Source organism: Nasonia vitripennis, chromosome 2 (genome assembly GCF_009193385.2).
Source record: "Nasonia vitripennis strain AsymCx chromosome 2, Nvit_psr_1.1, whole genome shotgun sequence".
NCBI lineage: Eukaryota > Metazoa > Arthropoda > Insecta > Hymenoptera > Pteromalidae > Nasonia > Nasonia vitripennis.
The window spans coordinates 27922792-27947128 of record NC_045758.1 but is presented as its reverse complement, the minus strand read 5'-3'; the positions used below and the strand labels follow the sequence as shown (position 1 = coordinate 27947128).

Below are 24337 nucleotides of genomic sequence, written 5' to 3'. Positions count from 1 at the left end.
CTTCTTCCCACGACATTCCCCGATCGTCAAAAGCTCGCTGGAAAAAAAATTATCAGCGTCCAAGATCATTAGCGCGAAAAACAAAAGCTGATTCTCTCTCTCTCTCTCAAAAGACCGCCAATCGTCTTCTTAATTCTCTCCATATACACACGTCCCGCGCTCTTCCCTTTCATGTATCCGCAGATTGCGCGTACCAGCGCCTAAAAAGAAGCAGCAGCAGCTCTCTCGGACAAAGGGCTCGCGCAGCCGCGCGTGTTTTGGTACCGCTTCGAGTGTAAACAAAGGACCGAGCGAGCCGCCCCCCATTATACTTCTCTCTCTCTTCGTTTCTTTACCCCCACTCCGTCGTTGCGCGGTGGTACACGCGCGCGGCGGTTCTCCCGCGCTTTTGATCATATGTTGCTATAGCATAGTATAGCCGGTAGTAGTAGTGATAGTAGTATAGTACAGTAGTTGCATAACGCGGCAGCGGTCGAAAATTTTCGGCGAGATTCCCTCGCGCGCGGTCGCGTTAATTGATGCTTTTATTCAAATTGGCCAAAACTGTGCTGCTGCTGCTGCTTTCTCTCTGCAGTACACTGGGGAGATTAGCATTGCTAATTCGAGATGGAGAGAGAAGAGAGAGATAGAGTATTAATTTATTCTTGCGCAGTATTAAATTGAGTAGTTTTGGGCTTCAGCGTGGCCCGAGAAAAATGTGCCCGATGGCAGATCGTAGAGAGCATTTTAATCTTCACGCGAAAGTTTAGCGTGCTGCGCTGATTGAATGTCGCAAGTTTCATTGGCCTTGAAGTTTTCTTAAAATTGTAATAACTTCTCTCGAGGGAACCGGCTATTGATAAAATCCTCTCTCAGAGGCTATTAATAAATTCCTTCCGTGTCTATATCGACCTTTATTGCGAAGAAGAAAAATCAATATCCATACACAAGACTAATTGAACTTATTAAATTCTTAGCCTTCGAGCTCGTAAAACGTCGAAAATCAAAAATCCTTATCTCCGCTCCCGATCGCCTCGCTTCCCCGTAATAACCTCCATACTACTGGCTCTCTCTCTCTCTCTCTCTCTCTCTCTCTCTCTCTCTCTCTCTCTCTCTCTCTCGGAAAGCCCGAACGCGCGCGTACGCGAGAGAGATATATAGAAGACAATGCCTCCTTTAGCGTCCTTTCATCGAGAATTTAATTTGTACGTTATATATAGAGGAGAGTAGACCTCGAGCGAGTGAGCGAGCGAGAAAGAGAGAGAGAGAGAGAGAGAGAGAGAGAGAGAGAGAGAGAGAGGGAGAGAGGAGATAGAGAAGACACACTAGAGTCGTAGTCGGCCGATAAATCGCGCCTTTGTCGAAACTTGGCGATTATTATCATCCCGAGCGCGAGAGAGAGAGAGAGAGAGAGAGAGAGAGAGAGAGGGAGAAGACGCCCGCGATTTAACTTTTGGAGAAAGAGAGCGTCGTGGCACGACTAACTAAAACGTTAATCGGCTCCGGCGAAATTAGCTTTGTGAAAAGCCGTCGAGAGCGAGAGAGACGCGAAATTATATGGTCGGTAGAGATATCAAAGGAACCGTCGAAGGTTGGCTTCCGCGAAGTCGCTGTGCTATATACGCATTGTCCTCGGCGTCGATGATTATTGGAAGGACGACCGGCTGTTTGTAAACAATTAAAAGCTATACCGAGTTTCGATAAACGTGATAAGCGAGAAATCGCCTACTACTTCATTCTTGAAATTTATTTCCAAGGATCCCACTTTACATTGCTTCATTGAAAGAAAAAAATGCGCGACACTTCAAAAGAGATTACAGAGCACGCATCACCAATGCACAATGCTATCAAAATTCACGCGCTATTCTATTCACGTGTATACGTATACATAGCTCGACGGCTCGGAAATCCCCGAGCTCCAGCTGTTCGAAAGCCGTACGCCGGCTTTACGTCACGCGACAACAACAAGCTGAGCAGCTCTCCAAAGTCAGTCTCGGAGAGCGCGCGAGAGCGAGGCAAAGGAAAAACAATCTCTCTCCGGCGTTCGCTTCGCTGAGCGCGGAATTTTGTTTTCTACACAGTATAATATAACTCGAATTTTGCTTTCTCTACGTATGGCACACCCAACGAGAAAATCGCGTGTGCGAATTTCAAACGAGAAAAACACTTTAATTCGGCTAATAATAAAGCCACGCTCTTCAAAGCAGAAGAATCGTCACCCCAAGCCAAAACCGGAGAACGCGCGAGCGCGGCAAAGAAAGCAAAGCACGCATCCAGTGCATGCAGCAGCAAAGAAGAGAAGCCGAGAGAGAAAGGAGAGCCGCGACGACAACGCGGCGCGGCGCGCATCGCAGAGGCAACACAAAAAAGAAGAACCGGCAAAGCAGCCAAGCCCACTATAAGCGCGCGAAACTTTGGGCGCGACGCGGATCTCTCTCCCTCTCGTGCAAAAATAACGGTCGCCCGAGCGTCCTCTCTTTCTCTTGCTTCTCTCCTTCTTCTTCGCGTCGTGTTACGCTGATGCAAAAAGAAGCCGAGCAGCAACGACTTTTCGGGCTCTCTGCGGCGAAGTTTCCTCAATTACGTCAAGCCTTTCCCGCAATCAACCGAGTCACACCGGACACGCTTCGTGATTTTTGCATACTATACTTTACACGAGACGCAGAGTGTACACGCTTTACGATTTATTTCTCTTTGCGCTCTTTTGGAGGGAAATCAATGGACGACGAGTTTTGTTCTTCCTCTCGACACCAAGGGAGATCGCGCGCGCGCGTGTGACTGACGGGGTTTATAATTATATAAAAGCACGATGTTTAAAAGCGCGACGGCGGCGGCAACGAGTTTGAAACATTTTAACTCCCTGTGCCAGCGCGCGCGAGAGCGGAGAGAAAATGTTATCTCGACTAGCGCTGATAGTATTGTGAGCGAGAGAGAGAGAGAGAATATTTGCATGTGAATTATATTTCACTTTGAATTCGCGACGAGACACGTCGCATGGAAATTGTGTACGTCGAAAACAATGGGAATCGAAATAAACAAAGCTTTAGCGAAGAAAAGAAACGTTAAATTTTCATACATGCTAGAAGGACGGCTCGTGGATTAGGAATGAAGATTTTCTACGATTGATGCTGCGCTGTCTTTATCGTTAGCGTTATTAAATTTAACGGCGATCAAATTTATGAACGATTACATTTCCATATGATTTACGCATATTTAACAATCACGTTTTCTTCTCTCGCGATCGAGTCCGCTTGTTTATAACTGAATACCCGTGTAAACACTATTTATTATTCGCTTGAATATCCAACAGCGGTATTCCTTGCAATAATTATGCCCGAGAGATGAGTTTGTTTAACGAGCGGACGTCTCATGAATAAGTCAGCTCTATTATTTTTATATATTTATTATCACAGATCGCCCTCAAGAGAGCATCGGAGAATCGAGAAGTGACGCAACGAGCTATCCGCCAAAGGCACATTCGATTATCATATAAGACTACACTGTACATCAATGTACACCGATAAGTGTACACTTTCGGGCGATAACGCTATCGTTATCTATTTTTAATCAAGACAATAGAAGAACGACACTTGTAAATCCATGCCGCGCAAAAGCAGTTCGATTTTCGTGTGGATACAACACACACAGTGCACACGCGCTCCATAAATAACCTAAAACGGTATCGCACGAAAGCACAGTTGTTATTACACGGCGGGAAACATAAAAATCACGCACGGTCCATTGAAAATCATCAACAACAACCAGCCCCCATAGGAAATTATGACACTAAAACGATAAACCGGCCATAAAACCAAATGCCCGCGTGCACAAAAGCTATACACATTGGTTCTTCAGCAACAAAGTCAGTGCGCGCTCGAAATTTATACTACGGCGCGTCAAATCGCTGACAAACGAGCCGCCGCCGGCTCACATATATACAGAGAGAGAGAGAGAGAGAGAGAGAGAGAGAGACGCGCGCAATCGAGGCGCTTTGTGCGCGTCCTTGATCGCAGCCGGCCGGCCGCCGCGCGGCGCGTAGTATGTGTAAGAGAGAAACAGCTGAGTGTGGAACGGAAAAGAGCGATTCAAGCGACCTCGCGACCTTCGAATGCTCTCGGAAAAAAGCCGTGAGGAGATGCCGAGAAAGAGTTTCTCCGAAGAGTTCGACGACATCGAGTGCGTGGTTGAAGGATTTTCTCGGAATACGTGAGAGAGAAAAAGAGAAAGATTCAAATTAGCCGCTTATTTGCATGAGTGTCGAGTGTGTGTATGTTTTAGGCTTGAATTGATTTCGAGAGTTTTCTAACTCAAGGCAAGTTTGCGCTTGTATCGTTCTCATGGTTTATTTCTAGAACACGAGAACAGTCGGCTTATTAACTACGCGGAAAGTATATGTAAGATCATATTATCGCTAAATCCATTTCAATGTATCTAAATGTATTAATAAAACTGTTGACGTATATTAGTAGTAATGCGCATTTGCGCGAGTGACGTGCAATAATTATTTCTTCGTCACCCGCAACTCGCAAGACTACCTCAACCGTGTAATATCCATAGTAATCGAAATTACTACATCGCATAATACGAGGTGGACAATTCAAGTGCCGTGAAGTATACGTCGCCGGGGCCCATGTTGATGTTTTGAAAATCTTCCCCGGCTGACTTCTCTTATTTATTACACACACACACACACACACACACACACACACACACACACACACATATATATATATATATATATATACACACACACACACACACACACACACACACACACCTAGGCGCAAGCGTATAAGTATTATCTCTATCGGCGCGACGTTCGGATCCGTATAAGAGCGAATAAACATGTCACATGGCCGGCGCAGCGACGAGCAAACTGTCCACAATCGGTTTACTTTCTATACAGTTTTTCGTCGCTGTTATAGCGCCATACGTATGCTCAGCTTGTAATACACACGCCGGAGGAATTTTAACTATTTGTGTGTCGGCGATAGCGAGTGAAAAGCGAAAAATCGATATACGAGCAACATGCCTCGAGCTAGTCAATGAATAATAAATGCGTAATAAACAAATAAGTAGTTACGCCCGTCGTAGGTAACGGCGCCAGTGAACAAAAGAAAAGCAGGTTGAAAATGAGCATACCTACGTCGCAGCGCCGGCAGTCGGGGCGTCGCAAAATTACCAGTTATACAGCCGCGGCAATAAAGGCATCAACGTCTATTGCCCACCGTCGCCGCTGCCTTTTGCGTCTCATCGCGTAATCGATGACCGGCGCTCGTAACGAGACATCTCGTCATCAAAAGTCGAAAAAAAAAAGAGAAAAAGGAGAAAATTCACCTGCACAGGTCCGCCTCCTGCTCCTCGGTCGTCTCGACGATTTCCTCAAGCAGGTCGCTGTTGGTAAACACTGACATAATCCCGTGCTCGCGCCGTTGTTTTCCCGTGCAACCGACGACACCAGCAACAGCACTTACAACCAACGCACCAGCACTCGCGGACACAGGCGTCCTTCTCTTATTATTACTGCCGCTACTGCGACGAGCCGTCCCCTCGGCCTGCAGCGGCTGCTTCGACGATATCACCACCATACAGTGTCTCCTTTTCCCTCGGCGATGTCTACGTATTTCTCTCTCACTCTCTGGCTATTTGTTATTGAGAAATACAGCACTGTAGCACACTCGCGTTATCAATCCCTCTTGCTCGCGAAGCAAAGTGTAATTCCCGCGCGCGGATAGAAGACGGTCGCGGTACGTATCAGAGCTCCTCTCTCTCTCTCGCTGCACTCGTCGTAATGGCCGCTCTTGGCGGGAAACAGCTGAGTAGTCGGCGAGGAATCACTGCTCACCTAGACGTATAACTCGCTCGCGGTTTTCTCTCTCTCTCTGTGTTTGTGCTCGCGCGCGATCACTATTTTCCTCGTGTTTCACTGTTTTTGTGTCGACTCCTTCGCACGTACACGCACACTCTCGTATATATCGATCGATGCTCTCTCCTACAGCGCACACATACGCACGGAACGGCACGACTCGCAAAGCCGAAAAAACGTGCACACTGCCTTAATACGCACTCGTGGTCTGAATTGAGGTTAGGTTCTCGCGCTGCTGTTCTCTATCTCTCTCTCACTGGTGTACTCGCGGTTCACCGGCTGAGGCAGCCGCGGGCCAGCGCGAATACTCGTCGGTCGTTCCTCCGAGGCATGACTGACACGCGCAGCATGTCGTCCGTCGCGCACCTTTTTCGCGCACAGCACATATACGAGACACTTAACTGCTGTTGTTGCTGCTTTTTTCCTTGCCACTTGTGTATCCTCGATAGGTTAGATGCCCGCTATTTTCGGCGATACTACGACCACCAGCGCACCAGCAGCGCACCAGCAGCACCGCGACCACTATGTATGTGTATATATAACACGCAAGAGAGTATATCGCGCTCACACAACACCCCGGCGTGTAGCAAATGTCGCGCTCGCCACCTGCTGACACACACGCGCCACGCGATGGGGCTGCTCTTGTTGTTGTTGTCTCGTCGTCGTTACTCGTGGCTATGTAACCTATGTATATTTCATATGCACAATGTGTGAACAAGTGTGTGTGTGTGTGTGAGTGTGGGTAAGTGGAAAAGCGAGCGACACAGAAAGAGCGCGCACGAGCGTAGCTGGCTGACTGGCTGGCGGCGCGGGACTGGAGAGTGGAGAGTGACGCAGCTGCCGGTCGAGCCGCCGCGCCGCTAGAGTTGCGCGCGCAGCGCCGCGAGCGGCCTGATGTCGCGACGCCAGTCTGGATCGCTGAGACTGTATGTATATGTGTGTATTTATACTCGTACACGAATACGTCCGCGATGCGAAAGGGATGTATACGTATTATGTATATATATGTATGTATATAAAGCGCACAGCCGGAGAGGATTGTGCCGGCGTAGATTCCTGCGTTATCTCGGGATGAGCGAACAGCTGAGGCTTGTGTGCGCAGCGGCAGTTCGCTCCACGCGTATATGTATATATGTATTTTTGGGACGATGCCTTCCTGTAGCCCTTTTTTCGCTCTCGCGAGCGAGCGAACGCCGTGCTTACCCCCCCTACTTTCGACGGAGGAACCTTGTTAGCGATTTTCAGGCTAATAATAGAGCAGCCTCTTGTGAAATGTCCAGTCATTCCTTCATTATTGAATCATAGCGTGGCATTATCGCCCAAAGGTATAAATAATAAAAGCAACGAGTCACCCGTGCATACCTACCTCGATGATTTATCCTTGCAAAAAAAATGAGCATTCCTTTGAAACGCATAATATAATGCACGAACTCGATACTGAATTCAACTCGACGAAGGACGAAATTTGCAAATCATGAAAAATAAAAAAAACAGCCCTCTCCTCGGCTCTAAATAAACAATTATATATATATACTCGAGAAAAATCCCATCGCCGGACTGTCTTACAACTTTTATGCACGCAATCTCGCCGTACCGCCTGGACGATCACGTTTCATTTTATGATGCGAATTTCACGGAGAACCGGTTCTTCTCTCTCTCTCTCTCTCTCTCTCTCTCTCTCTCTCTCTCTCTCTCGCGCACGCTACACATCGTATTTTCCCCCCATCATCCTATATAAATATTCGGTGTCTCCTCAACCCCCCACGTATATGTATTTATCAAACAGCCATTGCAAATTCGCTTCTCGTACGCGCGCATACAGGAAGCCATAAAGCATATCCTATATACGCACACACACACACATACACACACATATATATAAACGTATACGACACCGGACACGAGGTTAGAGGTAAAAAACGTTCGGGACGTATATGTAGCGCGTAGTTCTCGGCCGCCTCCGTGTAGTTTTACGCCAGTGGAATGCCGTCCTCGCTTGCGTTCCCGGCCGGGATGTGTGTGCGTATACACACACACACACATATATATATATATATATATACACGACCACGACGACGACGCGGCGCGGGAAACATCTGCCAGCTGGTATAGTATGGATGCCCCGCCCATAGAATGCGCCAGACTCCCCCTCCTCTCTCTCTCTCTCACTCTCTCTCGCTCTTTCTCCGCGAGACCGGCCGTTTGCTGTGTAGCCTACGTCAGCCGCTTCTCTCTCGCTCACGCCGCGCGGCTGGTTGGCTTCCCTTCGACGGCTGGTCTGGATTATATATATATATATATATATATATGTAGGTAGACGCTGGACGCGACGCCTCATCTGATGGAGTGTACGCGGTCATCTTATTATCTGCGTGGTGGAACGGCGAGTGCTGGCATCTGGTGGTCGGTATGAAGAAGTGTTTCTGTTTGGATGGATCGTCGCTGGCTGCGTGGCTTGATGCGGCTGGCGGATAAGTACCAGTTACCTGATGTGGGAACATAATGGTCGGGAGGAAATGTGAATTTTCTGTTTGGAGGCTCGAATATCGACCGGGGATATGTGCGAATGCGGATTTACGGTAATGGCATTGGGTGGCGATTGTTTTCGTTTTTAACAGCATCCTTTGATTCAAATGTAAAATAAAAGAAATAAAACTTAAAAAAAAAGCGATGGTGATTAGCGATGGATTAATTCATCCATGCATCGAAAGTAAAACAAATAAGCTTGTACTGGAAAATAAGGTGATGATCGAGTAATAAAAGTACACAAGATTATTGCTGCAACAATAAGAAGACCTCTCATTATTAGCAAACTTCTTTACATCATGCGTATAAAACATTTATTTTCAACCAATCAATCTATTCGTCTTTCTCTTCCGCATCTCTCTCGCTTGCGCTATCCTCGCTCATGGAGCAATCTTTAATGAACTTAAACTAAACGCGTCACACATGCAAAATAACGCTCGACGCAAAAACCGATCGAGTCAGCATATATATCGAATAAAATAGTTATAAAATATCGCACAGATCATTGTTCGTTCTCTATCGTCTCGTGGAGAAAATATTCTATTATTATAAATTGCGGATCCGGAGCTGCGCTATAGCTCCGGCAAATCAAAGTCCTGTGTGAAGACTACTTTTGGATTAACATAGTTTATAAGAAATTCATGCTCGGACGCTGGAAGTTTCTCCTCCTTCTCATTTTTACAGTTTTACACTTTTTTAACGAAAAGCTCGTTGCAAGATTCAGTGTTTTATTTTACAATGTCCGCTCCCGCGTCGGCATGTTGCAGAATTAACTTAACAACTACGTAGAATGACTTAATTCTCGAGGTTCGCACTGTTGCTGCTGCTCTGAAATTCAAAGTGTCGGACTATGAGGAAGCGATCTGATAAAGAAGTTTTGTCGTTCTGGGTTCTTTGGTGAATTTCACAGCAAAGCTCTTTGTTCGCTTTGAAAAACCGACTGAGCTAGAAATGTGATGGTTTGTGGGAGAAATGTACTTGAAAAATTTCTTTAAATTGATATACATTCTAAACTAAAGCTAGACTTGAGATCTTTAAAATAAATATGTTAGAACAATTCAAAGCAAACTTTACTTGTACGTGTTGCATCTTATATTAAAAATATCTTCGTATGTGCTTATTATTTATCAAACGTTTACTGAAAATCATGATTACAGTGACAGTTCTCCCTAATGTTTACTTCGTGCATAAATATAAATATGCTTGAATGTACATTGTACAAGGCAGTCATTTGAGTTTCAGAGCATATACACTATCTATTTACAAAGAATTAACGTAGTTTTTTAAACTTATAAATTTGTTTTTTTAAGAAGAATGTTAATGTAAACCTAGATAAGAGGTTGTCTAAAACGAAAAATGGAAATTCCTTCAAGCTCGGTTCATTATTTGAAACCGTAACAATTGACATATTATTCTATCACTGGTGTGCAAAGATTTAAATGAACAGTCATTCAAAGTCTTTGCTGCAATGGCCAAGAGATATCGAAAGGAATATGTCGTGAAGTGACAGATAATTTTTCTGCACCTTTATTGATCTTTTTTTTTTAATAGATAATGAGAGGGGGCTGCCAGTCAACACATCAAATGTCACAGCCCCATTAGACTTAAATCTATTTATATCATATCTCCTACTTTATTCGAATGAATGGCTGCAAAACTCTATTAATATTAGTATTATTTACATTATCATCTGACAATCACTGCAGTTGTCGTAAAATATTTACAGTTACTCTAATGCTAGATGTACATAAAATTTACCTCTACGCTTCTGCATAGATCGTGATCATTTCTTAAATATATATATTTGTTTAGCTATTCATACAACTCTCGCAATTCCTCCTAATATTTTCACATTTCGTCATAGTTAAATTTTTTATATTTTCAATGCCTGGTGGAAGTAAACGTAATTTTTTTATGTATATAGCTGCTTCATGTTCATTTTAAGTTATATGATTGAACTTGAGATATGGATTTACATATAATGGCAACGTCGAAGTAAAGAAATCATAAATGAAGGTAAGGAAAGCGCTTTCTTTCCGTTTTTAGCGAACAATATGAACTACTTTTAAGTAGTAAATCTGCATGATTGATCATGACACACTAGAATCGCTATATCTATGATACTATAGCATTCGTAGATTGTCGAGTAATTGCTTGTAATTAGATATATATGTACCAGATCACTGAGTATTGCACCTTAAAAATCTTTGTTGAATCAATCAAATGAAAAGCACAATCTTTTATCATCATTATCTTTCTATGATACAGAATTCGAGCAATCGATTGACAATTAACTATAGATGGTGAGCTGCCTAAAAATCAACCAATTTAGACGCTACTTTTTTAAGTTTAGCACACGCGCAGATCCTTAAAAAAAAAGAAATAATGATTGTGAGCCTTAATTGTAAATCCATATTTTACCTACGCACGTTGGAACTTGTGTAAAATATTATAACAGAGCTGTATATCAAAACGAGTCAGCGATTGCTACTGCTGGATTAACGTAAAAATACGATAATATTAATGAAAAGTATTTTAATAAGCAAGTTGTTTCCATAGATTCAAACTATTCATAAAATATTCAAAAGGCCGCATAAATCAATTTGTGTATCATATTTGTATTAAAATTTAAAATCCAGCAAAAAACTTGCTTACTTTTGACCAACAGCTCTGGACAATAGAATCTAACTGCTACTAGTTTTGTTATAACATCTTCTTCAGTCCTAGTTTCAACCTTTCCTGAGCTGGATTCACTTTGATTTTGAGCTGTTGTATCAGATCAAAAATCTTCAGAGACGGCCCTACCTTAAAGCCGGTGAGATCTATTATCTGATCTTTCGTGAGGGCGAGCAGGGCCTTGCCGTCGATCTTGCGCTTGCTGAAGTTATCGCAGTACGCTGCGCAATCATTGACACGCAGAAATTGTGCCACATCAAAGACATTCCATTCATTAGGAATGAGTTCGCCCAAATCTGAATTCTTTTGAAGACCGTCAGCTATCCTTGGAATATATTTACCGCTCGCTGCAGTTACCTACATAAACAAGCCAGAAGATGAACTTTTTTTTTACGTTTTTAGAATATCATAGCCGCTAACAATATGAATACTGACATTTATATACGAAGTAGCGACTCTTTCTTTCGGTGGCGGTAGATTCTGCGGATCATTCGTCGACGTTGTTGTTGACTGTCCTTGACCGCTCGTTGGGCTGGGTAGCGTTTGATCGGGACCAGCAGGTTCCTGCGCTGGTTCTGGTTCTCGTGCCGTCGATTGTTCGGGTATACTTTCGAGGTCGCCGCGCTCACGCTCTATCTTTATACCTTGGGCTGGACCAAGCTGACGCTCGTAGCGATCGCGTTCTTCCTTTACTCGCAGTTGTCTCTGCTGCTGTTGTTGCTGTTGTTGTAGCATCTCCGATTGGCGAGTCACGAGATTTCTCGAGTAGCCCGGTCTGTTGCCACCGGTTTTCTTCATTTTCCGCTTACCTTTACGTTTAAGGCCTCTCGGTGATTTCACTGCAAGGATCATTTCTGATTATTGTAAACATTTATGTAAAATGAACATAAGGTACGTCTATGATATCTTTTGCTCACCTGTAGGACTGGTGTTTTTTGTATTTGTCCGGGGTCCTTCCAGTTTATGATCGACCAAGTCGCACCAGCCCACGGGATAGATATCAGGACTTTGACAATCAAGCCATTGGTCATATTCGTCCTCCCATCCGTCAAAATGTACCCTCAACAATCTGCCAATCACCCTCGTGATTGTCGCTACACAAACTAATCTAGGATCCATCAAATCCGCAGCCTCTAGTCTCATCCCTTCTATGAAACCGTGTTGTGGAACTTCCTACAAAATTTATATAAGTTCATTAAATTTAATGTCTTAAAATTAGATTCGTTCGTTCTAATAGAGTACAGTTAGAACTACTTACTCGGTTGAATATTTCTGTTGGCGCAGGTGTCGTATTTGTCTCTTCGAGGTACGAGTTCCACGTGAACGTCGTAGGATCGTAGCCTTTAGGTGGCGTCAACGGCAAACCGTGTTGTGCGCAGAATCCCACCGGGAAGATACAAGGTGAGCACGTGTGATAACAGAACCAATCAGACCCGCTCGCGTCCTCATCATAGCTATCGATTCTTATCATTATGTATCCTTCCTTTAAAACTTGCATAACTGTCGCAGCGCATATGGCTGACAAATTGAGCGGATCGATCGCCTCGATTTTCATGCCTTCACGGAACGAGCACCAGTGATGAGCCAGATAGCTTTTTGGAACGTAGAACAGTTCGCTCTTTGCGTCATCATCGCTAAAATTAAAAAAAAAATTAATAAAAGTTTCTTTTTTTAAATAATTAGACAAATTTTTTATAGGAGATCATGAATTTAATTTGTACCTAAGTTTTCCCGACTCAATACGCTGCACATATTCTGGATACGCATCTAAGGACTGTCCGACACGTTTGGCCCAGCCAACCGGATGGATCAGCGGAGAGTCCTCATGACACCAGAAACCGTTGTCCTCTGGCGGTGAATCGTAATAACGCACATGTAAGCGTTTCCCCACAATCTTCTGGATGGTCGCGACTTTAACTTGCGAAATACGGTTCTTGTCGACAACCTCGAGGTGCAGGCCGCATCGGAAGCGCGATTTCATACTGTCGTTAACTTTGCTGTAAAAGTTGGTGGGAAGAGTGCGCGCTCCGGTGAGTCGGCGCATTAGGAAGTCCTTCCAGTCTTTATATTTGTTGGCGATTGCTACGTTTGTTCAACAAACATGTACAAATTAATAATTGATGTAAAATCAAGTCTAATTCTCGAATAAAGAAAGAATTAATTATACGCACTGTTAGGCGGAATAAGAGGTTTTCCAATTGTTGCGCACCAACCGACTGGATGAATATCGTTCGAACACAGGGAAACCCAGAAATCTTTTTCTATGCTATGACCAAATCCTTCGTATCTTAACAAAGCTCTGTAACCACAAATCCGGAGTACCGTTGCTACCCAAAAGGAATCAGGAAAAGCTTCGCAGACTTCGTCACAGTCAGTATTTTCTACTTCCACTTTCATTCCTACTGATATATTGTCCCATATTTCTGATATTGGCGCCTGTAAAATAAGGAGCATTTTTATCACACACCGCTTGGTATTTTCATTATAGGGTCATGCAAAAACGTTAATTCAATTCACTGACTTGTAATTGAGTATAAAATGAGACAGTTTACTTACATGTTTGAAACAGGAAACTGGAGCAGCACAAAAACCAGGTCCTTTTAAATGAGGCGTCCAATCGTACGAGCCGGCCATTTCTGCAGTGCGTTTTCTTCTTACTGGCAATTCTTCTGGCATTACTGGCTCAGCAGGTAATACTGCTTTTATTTTGTCTTTTTGTGGCTGCTCCTTTGGCTGAACTACTTCTTCTTTTATAGGAATCTGGAAATAATAGACGAATCAGCAATGAATAGTTTTATATAACTTCATCTCTTTGTTATAAAATACTTTGTTTGAAATATATATATATATATATATATATATATATATATATATATAATATTTTTGTATAGGAAAAAATAAAATCAAAGTTTGGTACCTTATGCAATGGCTTAACATCATTTGGTACTTTAGCATCTGTTGCACTTTGTTCTGCAGAATGTGTTGGACTGTAGGTAGAATCTGCGTGAGGAGCTGTATGTTCTGAAGAACGTGCACAGGCACGACTACAAAACCGTCGTTCTTTCGTATAAAACGCGTGTTTCACTCCAATAGCGCCACATTTTTCACAAACAGCTGCAATAAATTACATTGCATTTTAATAGCTCATAAAATGAAAAAACAAGCCAGTTAAGGTCGTGAATACGACATTCACAGAGACGTTAACGTTTTGAAAGGCTTGGAAAAATTAATTTAACGTTTAAAGGTTACTCACCTATGCCATCTTTACGAATTGGTATGAAATTAAGGTCTGTGTGAGGCTGATAAGCTATTGGTGTTTTCAAAACTAGGCCTGGGTGTTTTATTGGTTTAATTTTACGATTACGAACATCTTGAGTTTGAGTTGCAGCATTGTTAACTACTTGTTCTCTTTCCTCTTCACCGATGTAATCGTCAAGACCAAGATATTCATTCATTTCTTGGCCATCAGTCTGTTCATATTCCTAAAATACCAACAGCAATGTTATTCAAATGAGTTTTAAAAAGATTTGAAATTCAAATTGTAAAGAAATACTAACTTGCTGAATGTCTTGAACATCTACACCTTCCATAGGCTCCTCTGGTTCAGAGCACTCATTGTGAAATTGAGGAGGTAAGTATCGTACCATAGCAGTGGGTGGAATCTGATGATTTCGTATATCATCAAAAGAATGAGGTGCATGGGAATAAAATGAATTGTCGGCTTGTCGGGGGTCTATCATGAGTTCTTGCGTAGGATCATTTTGAACCATCATATCCCCCATCCATACCATGCCAAGTTCTGGCATACCAGGAATGGCTGCGTAAACTGGAAAACGATAAGCAATCGTAAGTAAATAAGTAAGACCGAAAAATATTTTACTTATATTACAATTACTACTATCTTTAAACTAGAGGAATTAAGCACAATCAATACTTTCTAGATGCATCTTTAGTTCAAATGTGTTTATCTATTCAGCCGTGCAAATGAACAAACAGTTGTGGTAACATTGAATCTAAACTCATTTTTACTATTATAGAAATTAGTCTTAATAAACGCATGAATGCATAATTAATCCTTCATTGATCATATAAGTATTTACTTGATCCAAGATGAGTAAGTGTCCCAATTGAAGATGGCTCGATCATACTACATTTACCAAATTGATACCAACAATTGAAATAGTTCTTCAAGACTTTCCAAATAGGTTATTTCTACTGCCGTATTTCATTGTCAATAAATAAACATAAGATAAGGCGAATAGCAAAAAAACAACAAGTAATAATAATGCTGATAAAAGTTTTGCAAAAACATGTGCTCGAATAACTAATAAATTGCTTTAACAAATTTTTCAGAGTACTTTTCAAAACTAATGTATCTCTATAGTTATTTATAAAAAAATGATTAAGAAACATCAAAAGCGACCACTCGAACATCCACAACTACTCGAAAATACTATACGTAAATAAAAATTTCTTCAAGAGACTGAAAAGAAAAAACGAACGTGGAAAAGAACTCTCGAGACGTATAATAAGCAGTAACGAGAGCAGCAGGCATTAGGCAGCAACAGCGAGATGCCAAAAGACGCGTGGTGGTATGGCCTGAGTAACACATCAGAAAAAGAGAGAAAGAGAGAGACAGAGACAGAGAAAGACCTCACAGAGTCTGTTGTTTCGAAAGCGACGCCAGGCGTCCGTCCAGCAAAACGTCTCGCTTGACGTCGCGCACCTCTAACCTTTAATAATAAAGAGCCCCTATACTCCCGACGTCGAATCCAAGCCCACGATCTTAAAAAAAAAAAACAAAAGAACGGAGAAACACCTCTCGATACTTACACATGTTATCGGCTCCTTTATCTCTCCTTTCTCAGACGCTTATATATCGGCCGTAGCAGGTAGTCTATAGGCTACGGGAAAATTAAAAGTCCATCGAAGAGAAGCAGCGTAGCGGTGGCAGTAGGCTACATAGGCGCACTACAGGAGTTGCGTGTCAGACCAGACGTACAGAGTACATAAATATCAAGCCAAGGATCTCAGTTAGAGGATGTCAAAGCGCAGGCAGAGGGGGATGTGTGTGTATATACATATCTCGCATATACATAGACAACAATTATATCATTTACACTCCAACTCTAGGACTGCGATTGATACGAACCGTTGGGCGCCTGCATGTCCATCGCTCTCTCTCTCTCTCTCTTGGTACAAAGGGGGTTAAACGCGCTGCGTGTGTTTCTCCGCCTGCGTTTCCTGCGCCCACTATACGAGCTAGCTCTCTGTTTACACCCTTTTCTTCTCTCCGCCGTGAACTACGGGGACTGTATGCGTAGTATTACCGGCACTCGAGGCCGAGATGCTGCTCCTGGCTCGACCCGCTGATGCTAGTCCAGATCTTCATTCGTCGGCGGGGCATAATACAGCCGCCGCAGGACTACACTCTCGCTTTTTCTCGCTCTAGCTGCGTGTGGTATGTACGCAGGTGTGGGCTACCGCCGCCGCCGCCGCTGCTGCTGTCTCACCTCCGGCTTCTCGACGAGCACGAGTCGCTCGCTCCGGTGCAGCGCATCTTTCGTCTTCTCACAAAGCTGAGCTGCTAATTTTCTTGAAATCCGAGGATAATAACATCACACTCCAAGTCAGGGACGAGAGAGTCGCGAGAGGATGAGGCAGATGATGCTATACGGGTCTTACCGCGGCGCGACGATCAACGCGAAGCTGCGTGTACTGCGCTACTGCTGCTCTGGTGGAGTGTTTTTTTGGAGGCGACCGCGAGTATCTTACGCGCGCGCGGCCCCTAGAATATAATGCGCGGGACGTGCGCGGCGGTTGCGTGCATTTTGGAGTAGATTACGCGTAGAATATGGAGTTTTGGCGCGGAATTCGAAGGAGGCTTGTCTTGGATTTTAAGGTTAGTGGTACCAACATAATTATGTACATATACACTGATATGTTGTAAGTATGGAAGGAAAGTGATTCTGTGATTGTTGATTGAGCAAGTAGTTGAAAACAAAAAACAAACGATATTTTTAAGCCCTATTGATATTACACTCAAAGGCAGTAGAAAAACGCAAAAGTGTTACCTAAACAATTCTGTTTTTTTTTAAACGAATACCAAAGGCATAAAAAATGCGTGTCAAGGACATCAGAGTTTAATTTCACTTGGTTATCATTGTTGTAATTGTGAGGTAGATCGCTTCACTAGACCGCCTAAAAAAGTAGTTCAGGCAGCCACAGGACGACCTGTACCCCTTCAAAAATAGGTTCGCTTACAATTCGAGCATTGCTAAGCGTCACCAAAGCCTCATATTTTCCTTACTCATTAGTTTAAGGCACGAGGTTTTCGGCCGAACGCTGCTTCTTTATGCTTTTCACTTACTATTATCTCTTGCGGTTTCGCTATTCTTACTCTTACGGCCCTTCGCCATCTGTTGCTTTTGCGAAGAAATAGTATGCCCGTAAAACTCATGGAAGGGTTTATCAACGAATCGAGTAATATTTTTACGATTATTGCAGAGATGTTTCCTTTAAAATTTTACGAGATTTTATTATTAAACTTTTACAAATTATATTTATGATTTATAAAAGTAAGACTTTTGGTCGTTGTGTTCAAATGATATTATTTTGAATTTATATTTAGTTATTAAATAGCTTACGCCGCACGCTCTCCTGAAAAAAAACTGCATAATCTTGGATTTATTCTTATAAAGAAAACGAGAAAGATAAATAAAAGGAGCATTCGCTCATTTTAAAATTCGCAATCAAAATGACAACGTCAAGATACAGCACCGTGACAACCACTGACAAAATTTACTTGAACTTGATGTTTATATTTACTTAACATATTATCTGATATTATCCCCCCATAACATACCATACGCGTAAAATGTTCCGACGAGCTGTATAGAAGAATTGTCGAATAAAATGCTTTAGTTCTACTGAAGTTTTAATACTGTAATCTAAAAAATTATGAGAAATACGATATTTCAACTTACCGAAACTAAGTGTTCTTTCATAATACGTGTATTCATGGAGAACAGATAACGCATATTTTGCAATTAGCGAATCGCAATGAATTTTTTGCGAACATAGATTCACGTTGTAATTACGTTGATCAGTCAGATGCATGCATTTTATATCAAGGATTTATCCCAAGTTAAGTTAAGAAGCACCGCACACAGGTAAAGTTTGATTTTGTTTCAATGCCTGTTAATTTTGTAAACTCTGATGAATAATTTATTTCATTACGAATACCTATAGTTGTAAATTAAGCAAAATAAATGGAGAAAGCAACAGAATTGAAACTGCCAGTCCCTTGGGGACACATTGCAGCAAAAGCATGGGGAACTCCAACAGATTATCCAGTGCTTTGCGTTCATGGAATATTGGATAATGCAGCAGCATTCGACAGATTAATAGCTCTTCTTCCAAAGAATTTGTACTATGTCTCTATTGATCTGCCTGGACATGGATTTTCAACGCATTTTGCATCTGGCGTACCCCTGGACTTTTTTAATTATTTGTTGACACTGAGATATATTCTAGAAGAATTAAAATGGCAGTCCTTCTACTTTATAGGGCATAGTTTAGGTGGTCAGTTAGGTACATTTTATAGTTTAATTTATCCTGGACAAATCAAAAGACTGATTTTAATAGAAGGAATTGCTCCACTAATTATACCCAATAAAAATATTATTAGTAGAATTAGGAAAGTCCATGATACAACAATCGAAGCCAGAAATGAAAAAAAGAATAGATGGTATACTCGTGATGAAGTTATGTATACTCTTACATGTAAGAGAAATGTTTGTCTGAACACAAAAGCAGCTGAAGCAATTTTTAATAGATCAGTTTCTGAAGATAGGGGAATGTTTAAATATAATCGAGATTATCGGTTAAGGATATATGTCATTCCAATATTTAATATGGAACAAAGTGCTTATTTACTTAGCAATTTAAATGTAAAAATTTTATTTTTCATGTCTACTGGTACTCTTTATTCTTTTGATTTTGAACATTTAACTATGGTATTAGATTTTCTGCAAAACATGAATGATTCCAAAGTAGTATTTGTTGAAGGAAATCATGATGTGCACAATAATTATCCAGAAAGACTGTCACATCATATCACAACATTTATGGAACATGAAGACAAGATTATAAGCAAATTATAATGCACAAAGAGTTTTTATAAGATATATACTTAAGGTTGTCAGGTATTTAGCTTGTCTTTATATTAGGTATTAAAGTATAGGATGAGTTTTATAAATTGTATAATTCTTTAAAAGATTTTTGTTCATTAAAATATGAAATATAATATAATTGTTTGTGTTATTTATTATTGAATTCTAAATAAATAACCAAAGTATTTAAAGGTACTTTAAAAAATTTTTTAAATCCTTGTCTTAAAATTAGTTATCTAATCTGTGAATGATATTTTGCGATATTTAATATTTTATCAATCAATAAAATCTTATTCAATTTTGAATGCACCTATGAACCCCCACTAATACAGCATAATTCATATAATACGTATAGCACCGCTAAGGTTAGGCTAGTAATTAACTCTGATACAACATTTAAGCATGACAAGCATAAATTCATCACATAATCAATTTTGCTAATTTTTTATAAAAATCAAAATGTTGAGATAAAACAAAGAAGACAGTCATAACTGTAAATCGATTTGGAATTTTCATAGATGTCTTATTAAAGGTATCCTGTTTATTTAATGTTTATTCAATTTAAATTTGTCATACGCATCTGTTGAATTATTCATTCAAAATTAAATTATTGTTTCAGATCTTAATAAAGAAATAAATATGACTAATCCAGGAAAATTGACATTAAACATGCCTTGGGGACATATTGCAGCAAAGACATGGGGCAAACCAGAAGATACTCGTGTACTTATGGTGCATGGTATTATGGATAATGCTGGAACTTTTGACAGACTTGTGGAATTGTTGCCACAAAATTTGTACTATGTCTGTATCGACTTACCTGGTCATGGATTATCCTCACATTTTCAACCCGGCGTGCCTCTCAATTATATTTCTTATGTACTGTCAATAAGATATGTTTTAGATGAACTACGATGGAAAAATACATATTATATTGCACATAGTTTAGGAGCTCATTTAGGTTTACTTTTTGCAATTGTTTATCCGGAAAGGATACGTAAATTAATTTTAATCGATGGTATTATTGCGAAACCAATTCCAAATGCTAAATTAATTTCTAGAATCAGGGAAGAACACGATTCAGCTATTCAAGCATATAAATTAAAAAACCCTCGTCACTATACTAAGGAAGATGTGATGTATGCTCTTGGAAATTTAAGGAAATGTTGTTTGTCCACAGAGGCTGCTAAAAAAACATTTGACAGGTCAGTTACCAAAGTTGGAGACAATGCTTATTGTTATAATCGTGATTACAGAGCAAGAATATCTATTCTTCCAAATTTCAATAAAGACCAAACATTATATTTACTTAGTCAGTTAAAAGTCGAGACATTAATATTCATGGCGACTGATACTTTACCATTTGTTAAGTATCTTAAACCGGACATAATAAAAGTGCTAAAACCCAAGAAAAATGTAAATATTATAGAAATTGAAGGTAATCACGATGTTCACAATAATTATCCTCATAGGGTATCAGGTCATATATCTAAGTTTTTGGGTCACATTCCTAGTAAATTATAGTTTTATATACTATAATAGTATATTATAAGGTAAATATACAGTGTACTTAAAAAATGGTGCTAGTTACTATATTTATACATTGTGAATATTTGTAGATAAATACGAAACGCAATAAAAATAGTCTATTTTTAAAACACTTGTAAAGTTTATTACCAAAATAAATAAATATATTTTTCTATGCGAAAGTATCTACTGCTACACTATACTTATTCTTACTAAATCTTGCATTTGTTGAATTTTAATACGCACATCTTTACCTTGTAATACTTTATCCTGTAATTCGTTTTCGAATACTATAGCTGTGTGATTCATGAAAGAACTATTTCGTCTTGTTTCATGTACATTGTTATCAGTTATTTGAATTTTATACCAGCATACTAAAGCATTGGGGACGGTTCCATTTTTCCCTGGGTTAATTTTTCCGAAATTTATAACTTTCTCCTTCATTTCGGATTCGTCCATTTCAACTAATGTGGTACTTTCCGAGAAAGCATCGTAATTGTATAAGCTTGAATTTAAGTCAAATACTTGATTAATCTGAAGCAAAGAAATTGTAATTAGCAATATTGGTAAAAATATTTTGTTAAAAAAAGAGAGAAATTTATTTACTTATAAATTAAATTAAATTTATTCACCTTAAATTGATTAATATATTCTGCTATAACATATTTAGGATTTTTATCTGTATTTGAATTTTCTATATTTTTTGAAGAATTGTATTCCATAGAATTACTACATTCATCTTCATCATCATCATCGTTGTAAGGATCTGCTATAGAATCCTAAAGTAAGTGTAATTAAGCTATGGTTAAATTGTTCCAATGAATAGTTAAAGATACAGAAAACAAATCATACTAACTACATTATCTGAGGATTTAGATTCAGTAAACCTTTGAATATTTTCATCTTTCACTAAAACCATTTTTGGTAACTCTTCAGAATATACTAGCTGTCCCATAAGAAAAATTCTTTCTGGAAGTAATGTCCCTGTTGAGCTGAGTAGACAGCTACATAAACGAAAACATATATTTTAATATTATTTTTGTAACAACATAAATTATTTTATTATTTTATACATACTTATAAGTTTCCCGGTAGCTTTGTTGACCCCAGTCTATCAACTCTCCTTTAATATCAAAATTATGGACAAAAATATTGTCAAGTGTACAAACTATTTCACTAAAGTCAGATACAAAATAAACTTTTCCAAGTATATTATTTTTGTGAACTATGTGCTCGATAAAATGTTTCAGAGCTGAGTTGTCAGTCTGAAAGTATAAAATTTCACAATGATGATTTTCCTTCAATAATGTTAGGCCATAAACTGGAAAAGGAGATGTATCAAAAGCTGTTTTAATACATTCATTTTTCTTTGATTTTGCTACTTCAATTAGTGATTCTATAAATTTGTTATCATTTAAAAAAGTTATAACATCTTTTGGTAATTGATAGACTAATTTCTCATGTGTATTTATGTCTTCATGGTCTAAATTGTATGAACATTTCAGTCTTCCATTTAAAATCTGTGCAGTTATTCGTAATTTATCATTTGATTTGCAATTATGTGGAAAAGTGGGAAACACGGCCAATTGCCAGCAAGATTTTCCTTGAGATGAATCAAGAATAATATCTTCATCTAAATTTAACTTGAACCAAGCTACTAGGCCATCAACTATACCATTGTAACGGCATTTGGTTCTTAGTACTTCCTTCACTCCATCCACACTAAAATTCTTCAATTCATTTAGATCGTTAAAATTAATTTTGAGTATTGGTTTTGGTTCTGTAATATAATTAATGTTAACATTTTCTAAGTTTTCAGTATCATAGAAATCTTCTTCTGGTAAAACAAATATATTCTCAAAGTTCAACGATCCAAAATACTGACATTTATCAAACAAAACAGACGACCTGAACCTAATGTACTCAGATTCAACTGCTGCAATGTATAAAGTTGCACTCATAGGTATAATAATCCCTGCTCCATTGGTTGCTAGTAAGTTTTGATGTGCATCAATAAGTGTAGGTATAACCAGCTCTCCAAACAAAGCAGCATCAAATATTTCTGTAACTATAAGTTTGACCCTGCAGCAGAAATAGGTTTTTCTTATTTTCATATTTACTTTGATCATATTTTAAAATATTAAATAATTCAAACCTTTCAGGCATATCTTGAGGAATTTTCAGATCATTTGATGCTTTACAAATAAGTTTAATATTTTCTGCTTCATTTCGATGAAAAACTTTTTTTGCAATATTACACATTGCTGTTGAATATTCGCATGCATAAACCTTTTTAGCACCTGCATCACGTGCATATAGACTTAATAGTCCTGTGCCAGTGCCTATGTCTAGAACAGTGTCATAGCCCAGCAGTATTCTTTTTCTAATTGCTTGGTCAAATGCATGATTTCTAGATTTATCATTCAGCATTGAAAAATGCCATCTGTCCACTGTCATGCTGTATGCATTTTGCAAGTTTCTTTCCGCTGGTAAAAAATCCTTGTTAGCATCCAATGCTCTCTTCAAATATTTTATGGCTTTCAGTGGTTCCTCCATTCTTTAATAATAAATAAAAAATAACTAATTCTCAAACTATTTAGAGTAAAAATACTGCAGAGAAATGTGATAAGTAAGGGAATCTTACTTCAAGAGATGGGCAGCAAAATTGTTCAGCATTGTATAGTTTTTAGGGAAGATTTCAAGTGAATTTTCATAACATTTGATAACATCTTCCAATCGATCATTTTGTTCCAAATGAATTCCCCACTGACCTACAATTAGGTAGAAAAAAAAATGAGTATTGTGAATTATGATAAATTTTTTTGTTTCACTTACATAAAATTGTGGTGAATCGCTTTTCAAATTCTGATCTTCTTGCTGGCCAAAATTCTAATACTGCAGTATAATAAGCATAGGCTTGGCCAAAATTACCTCTCTCATCATGATCCAAAGCTTTTTTCAAGGAAACTCTGACAATTTCTTCCACCTCTGCTTGCATTTTAATGACTTCAAAAAGCATTTTCAATTATTATATTTTCTATATCTAATAATTTTAATTTAAACAAACATAAAATAAGTTTCACGTTATTGGAACTCACAATTTACAATGACATGCATTGGATATCAAAGACAAAACTCATAATGATGCCTTCACTAGAACGTTACTTATTATTGCAAAATTATACAAGGAAAATGATTAATCTCTTATTTGTGTCAATAACGTAACAGAACAAACACTTTATTATAAATAGAATAGATAGAATTTTATCTAAAATACTTACTGCAAAATTTTTCAATTTTTATTACTTGATATCAATTATTTTGTCAGAGCTTCTGTTTGTATAACAATATTTCACATAACTTTGCTCGTCAAATGAATTCTTTTCGTTGTTTAATTTACAAGCGTTAATCAGGTCATTGTGATATCATTTTGCACAAGCAGAGCTCTTTTAGGTTAAGTATTTTTGTTTACATCTTTCGCGCTATATATATAAATGAATTCTGCTGTATATGCCTCGGCCAATCGCAATGCACCTCGCACTGGATTTATCCGCCAGCCCGCGAGGTTTCATACGCATTGTAGACTTCT

General features: G+C 39.5%; 4 protein-coding genes and 1 non-coding gene across 11 annotated transcripts in view; 1 reads left to right on the top strand and 4 right to left on the bottom strand.

Moving 5' to 3' along the window:
- The window catches only part of LOC100679356, a 218697-nt gene extending 212027 nt beyond the window's left edge, over positions 1 to 6670 (bottom strand). The window contains exon 1 of the mRNA XM_003425814.5: positions 5317 to 6670. Within this exon, the coding sequence (XP_003425862.1) occupies positions 5317 to 5567 (251 nt within the window). The 5' untranslated portion in view covers positions 5568 to 6670. The remainder of the gene's footprint in view (positions 1 to 5316) is intronic.
- Positions 6671 to 8617: 1947 nt separating this feature from the next.
- On the bottom strand, positions 8618 to 16830 carry LOC100118055 (Scm-related gene containing four mbt domains). Of its 4 annotated transcripts, XM_031925018.2 has the most exons (12): positions 16200 to 16826; positions 15881 to 16018; positions 14605 to 14873; positions 14301 to 14529; positions 13965 to 14161; positions 13604 to 13807; positions 13219 to 13483; positions 12769 to 13129; positions 12306 to 12681; positions 11965 to 12220; positions 11483 to 11886; positions 8618 to 11404 (listed from the first exon to the last, which is right to left on the bottom strand). In XM_031925018.2, exons 2-12 carry the CDS (start codon positions 15882 to 15884, stop codon positions 11075 to 11077), a joined length of 2895 nt encoding a protein of 964 aa, XP_031780878.1. In that variant the 5' UTR covers positions 15885 to 16018; positions 16200 to 16826; the 3' UTR covers positions 8618 to 11074. The 4 variants fall into 4 exon arrangements, with proteins under 4 accessions (XP_031780878.1, XP_016838395.1, XP_031780877.1 ...); XM_016982906.3 differs by lacking the exon at positions 15881 to 16018 and having other exon boundaries at positions 16200 to 16830; XM_031925017.2 differs by having other exon boundaries at positions 15881 to 16791.
- Positions 16831 to 17223: 393 nt separating this feature from the next.
- Positions 17224 to 17374, bottom strand: LOC116416426. The gene has a single exon (XR_004226863.1). It is a non-coding gene; the product is annotated as a U12 minor spliceosomal RNA (small nuclear RNA).
- Positions 17375 to 17820: 446 nt separating this feature from the next.
- Positions 17821 to 20879, top strand: LOC100118020 (serine hydrolase-like protein). 2 transcript variants are annotated; one of them, XM_001602029.6, is made up of 3 exons: positions 17821 to 18219; positions 18299 to 19753; positions 19841 to 20879. In XM_001602029.6, exon 3 carries the CDS (start codon positions 19861 to 19863, stop codon positions 20743 to 20745), a length of 885 nt encoding a protein of 294 aa, XP_001602079.1. In that variant the 5' UTR covers positions 17821 to 18219; positions 18299 to 19753; positions 19841 to 19860; the 3' UTR covers positions 20746 to 20879. The 2 variants fall into 2 exon arrangements, with proteins under 2 accessions (XP_001602079.1, XP_001602105.1); XM_001602055.5 differs by lacking the exon at positions 19841 to 20879 and having other exon boundaries at positions 17843 to 18219; positions 18299 to 19360.
- On the bottom strand, positions 20869 to 24285 carry LOC100117949 (protein arginine N-methyltransferase 9). 3 transcript variants are annotated; one of them, XM_008205945.4, is made up of 9 exons: positions 24030 to 24285; positions 23847 to 23901; positions 23584 to 23754; positions 23393 to 23519; positions 22904 to 23305; positions 21826 to 22830; positions 21605 to 21752; positions 21381 to 21527; positions 20869 to 21282 (listed from the first exon to the last, which is right to left on the bottom strand). In XM_008205945.4, the coding sequence occupies exons 2-9, from the start codon at positions 23863 to 23865 to the stop codon at positions 20941 to 20943; spliced, it is 2361 nt and encodes a 786-aa protein (XP_008204167.1). In that variant the 5' UTR covers positions 23866 to 23901; positions 24030 to 24285; the 3' UTR covers positions 20869 to 20940. The 3 variants fall into 3 exon arrangements, with proteins under 3 accessions (XP_008204167.1, XP_003425856.1, XP_001602056.2); XM_003425808.4 differs by having other exon boundaries at positions 23847 to 23912; positions 24030 to 24240; XM_001602006.6 differs by lacking the exon at positions 23847 to 23901 and having other exon boundaries at positions 24030 to 24240.
- Positions 24286 to 24337: the final 52 nt, after the last annotated feature.

What these genes read in the sequence shown, in the direction of transcription:
- LOC100118020 (XM_001602055.5), top strand. Translation starts at nt 18,319, where the DNA reads ATGGAGAAAGCAACAGAATTGAAACTGCCAGTCCCTTGGGGACACATT.
- LOC100118055 (XM_031925016.2), bottom strand. Translation starts at nt 15,193, where the DNA reads ATGATCGAGCCATCTTCAATTGGGACACTTACTCATCTTGGATCAA. An exon ending in ACTTACTCATCTTGGATCAA is followed by an intron (nt 14,874 to 15,147) that starts GTAAATACTTAT and finishes ATCGTTTTCCAG; the next exon opens with TTTACGCAGCCATTCCTGGT. An exon ending in CAACAGAAATATTCAACCGA is followed by an intron (nt 12,221 to 12,305) that starts GTAAGTAGTTCT and finishes TAAATTTTGTAG; the next exon opens with GAAGTTCCACAACACGGTTT.
- LOC100117949 (XM_008205945.4), bottom strand. An exon ending in CCTCAAGATATGCCTGAAAG is followed by an intron (nt 22,831 to 22,903) that starts GTTTGAATTATT and finishes TTTCTGCTGCAG; the next exon opens with GGTCAAACTTATAGTTACAG. An exon ending in AGCTACCGGGAAACTTATAA is followed by an intron (nt 21,753 to 21,825) that starts GTATGTATAAAA and finishes TCGTTTATGTAG; the next exon opens with CTGTCTACTCAGCTCAACAG.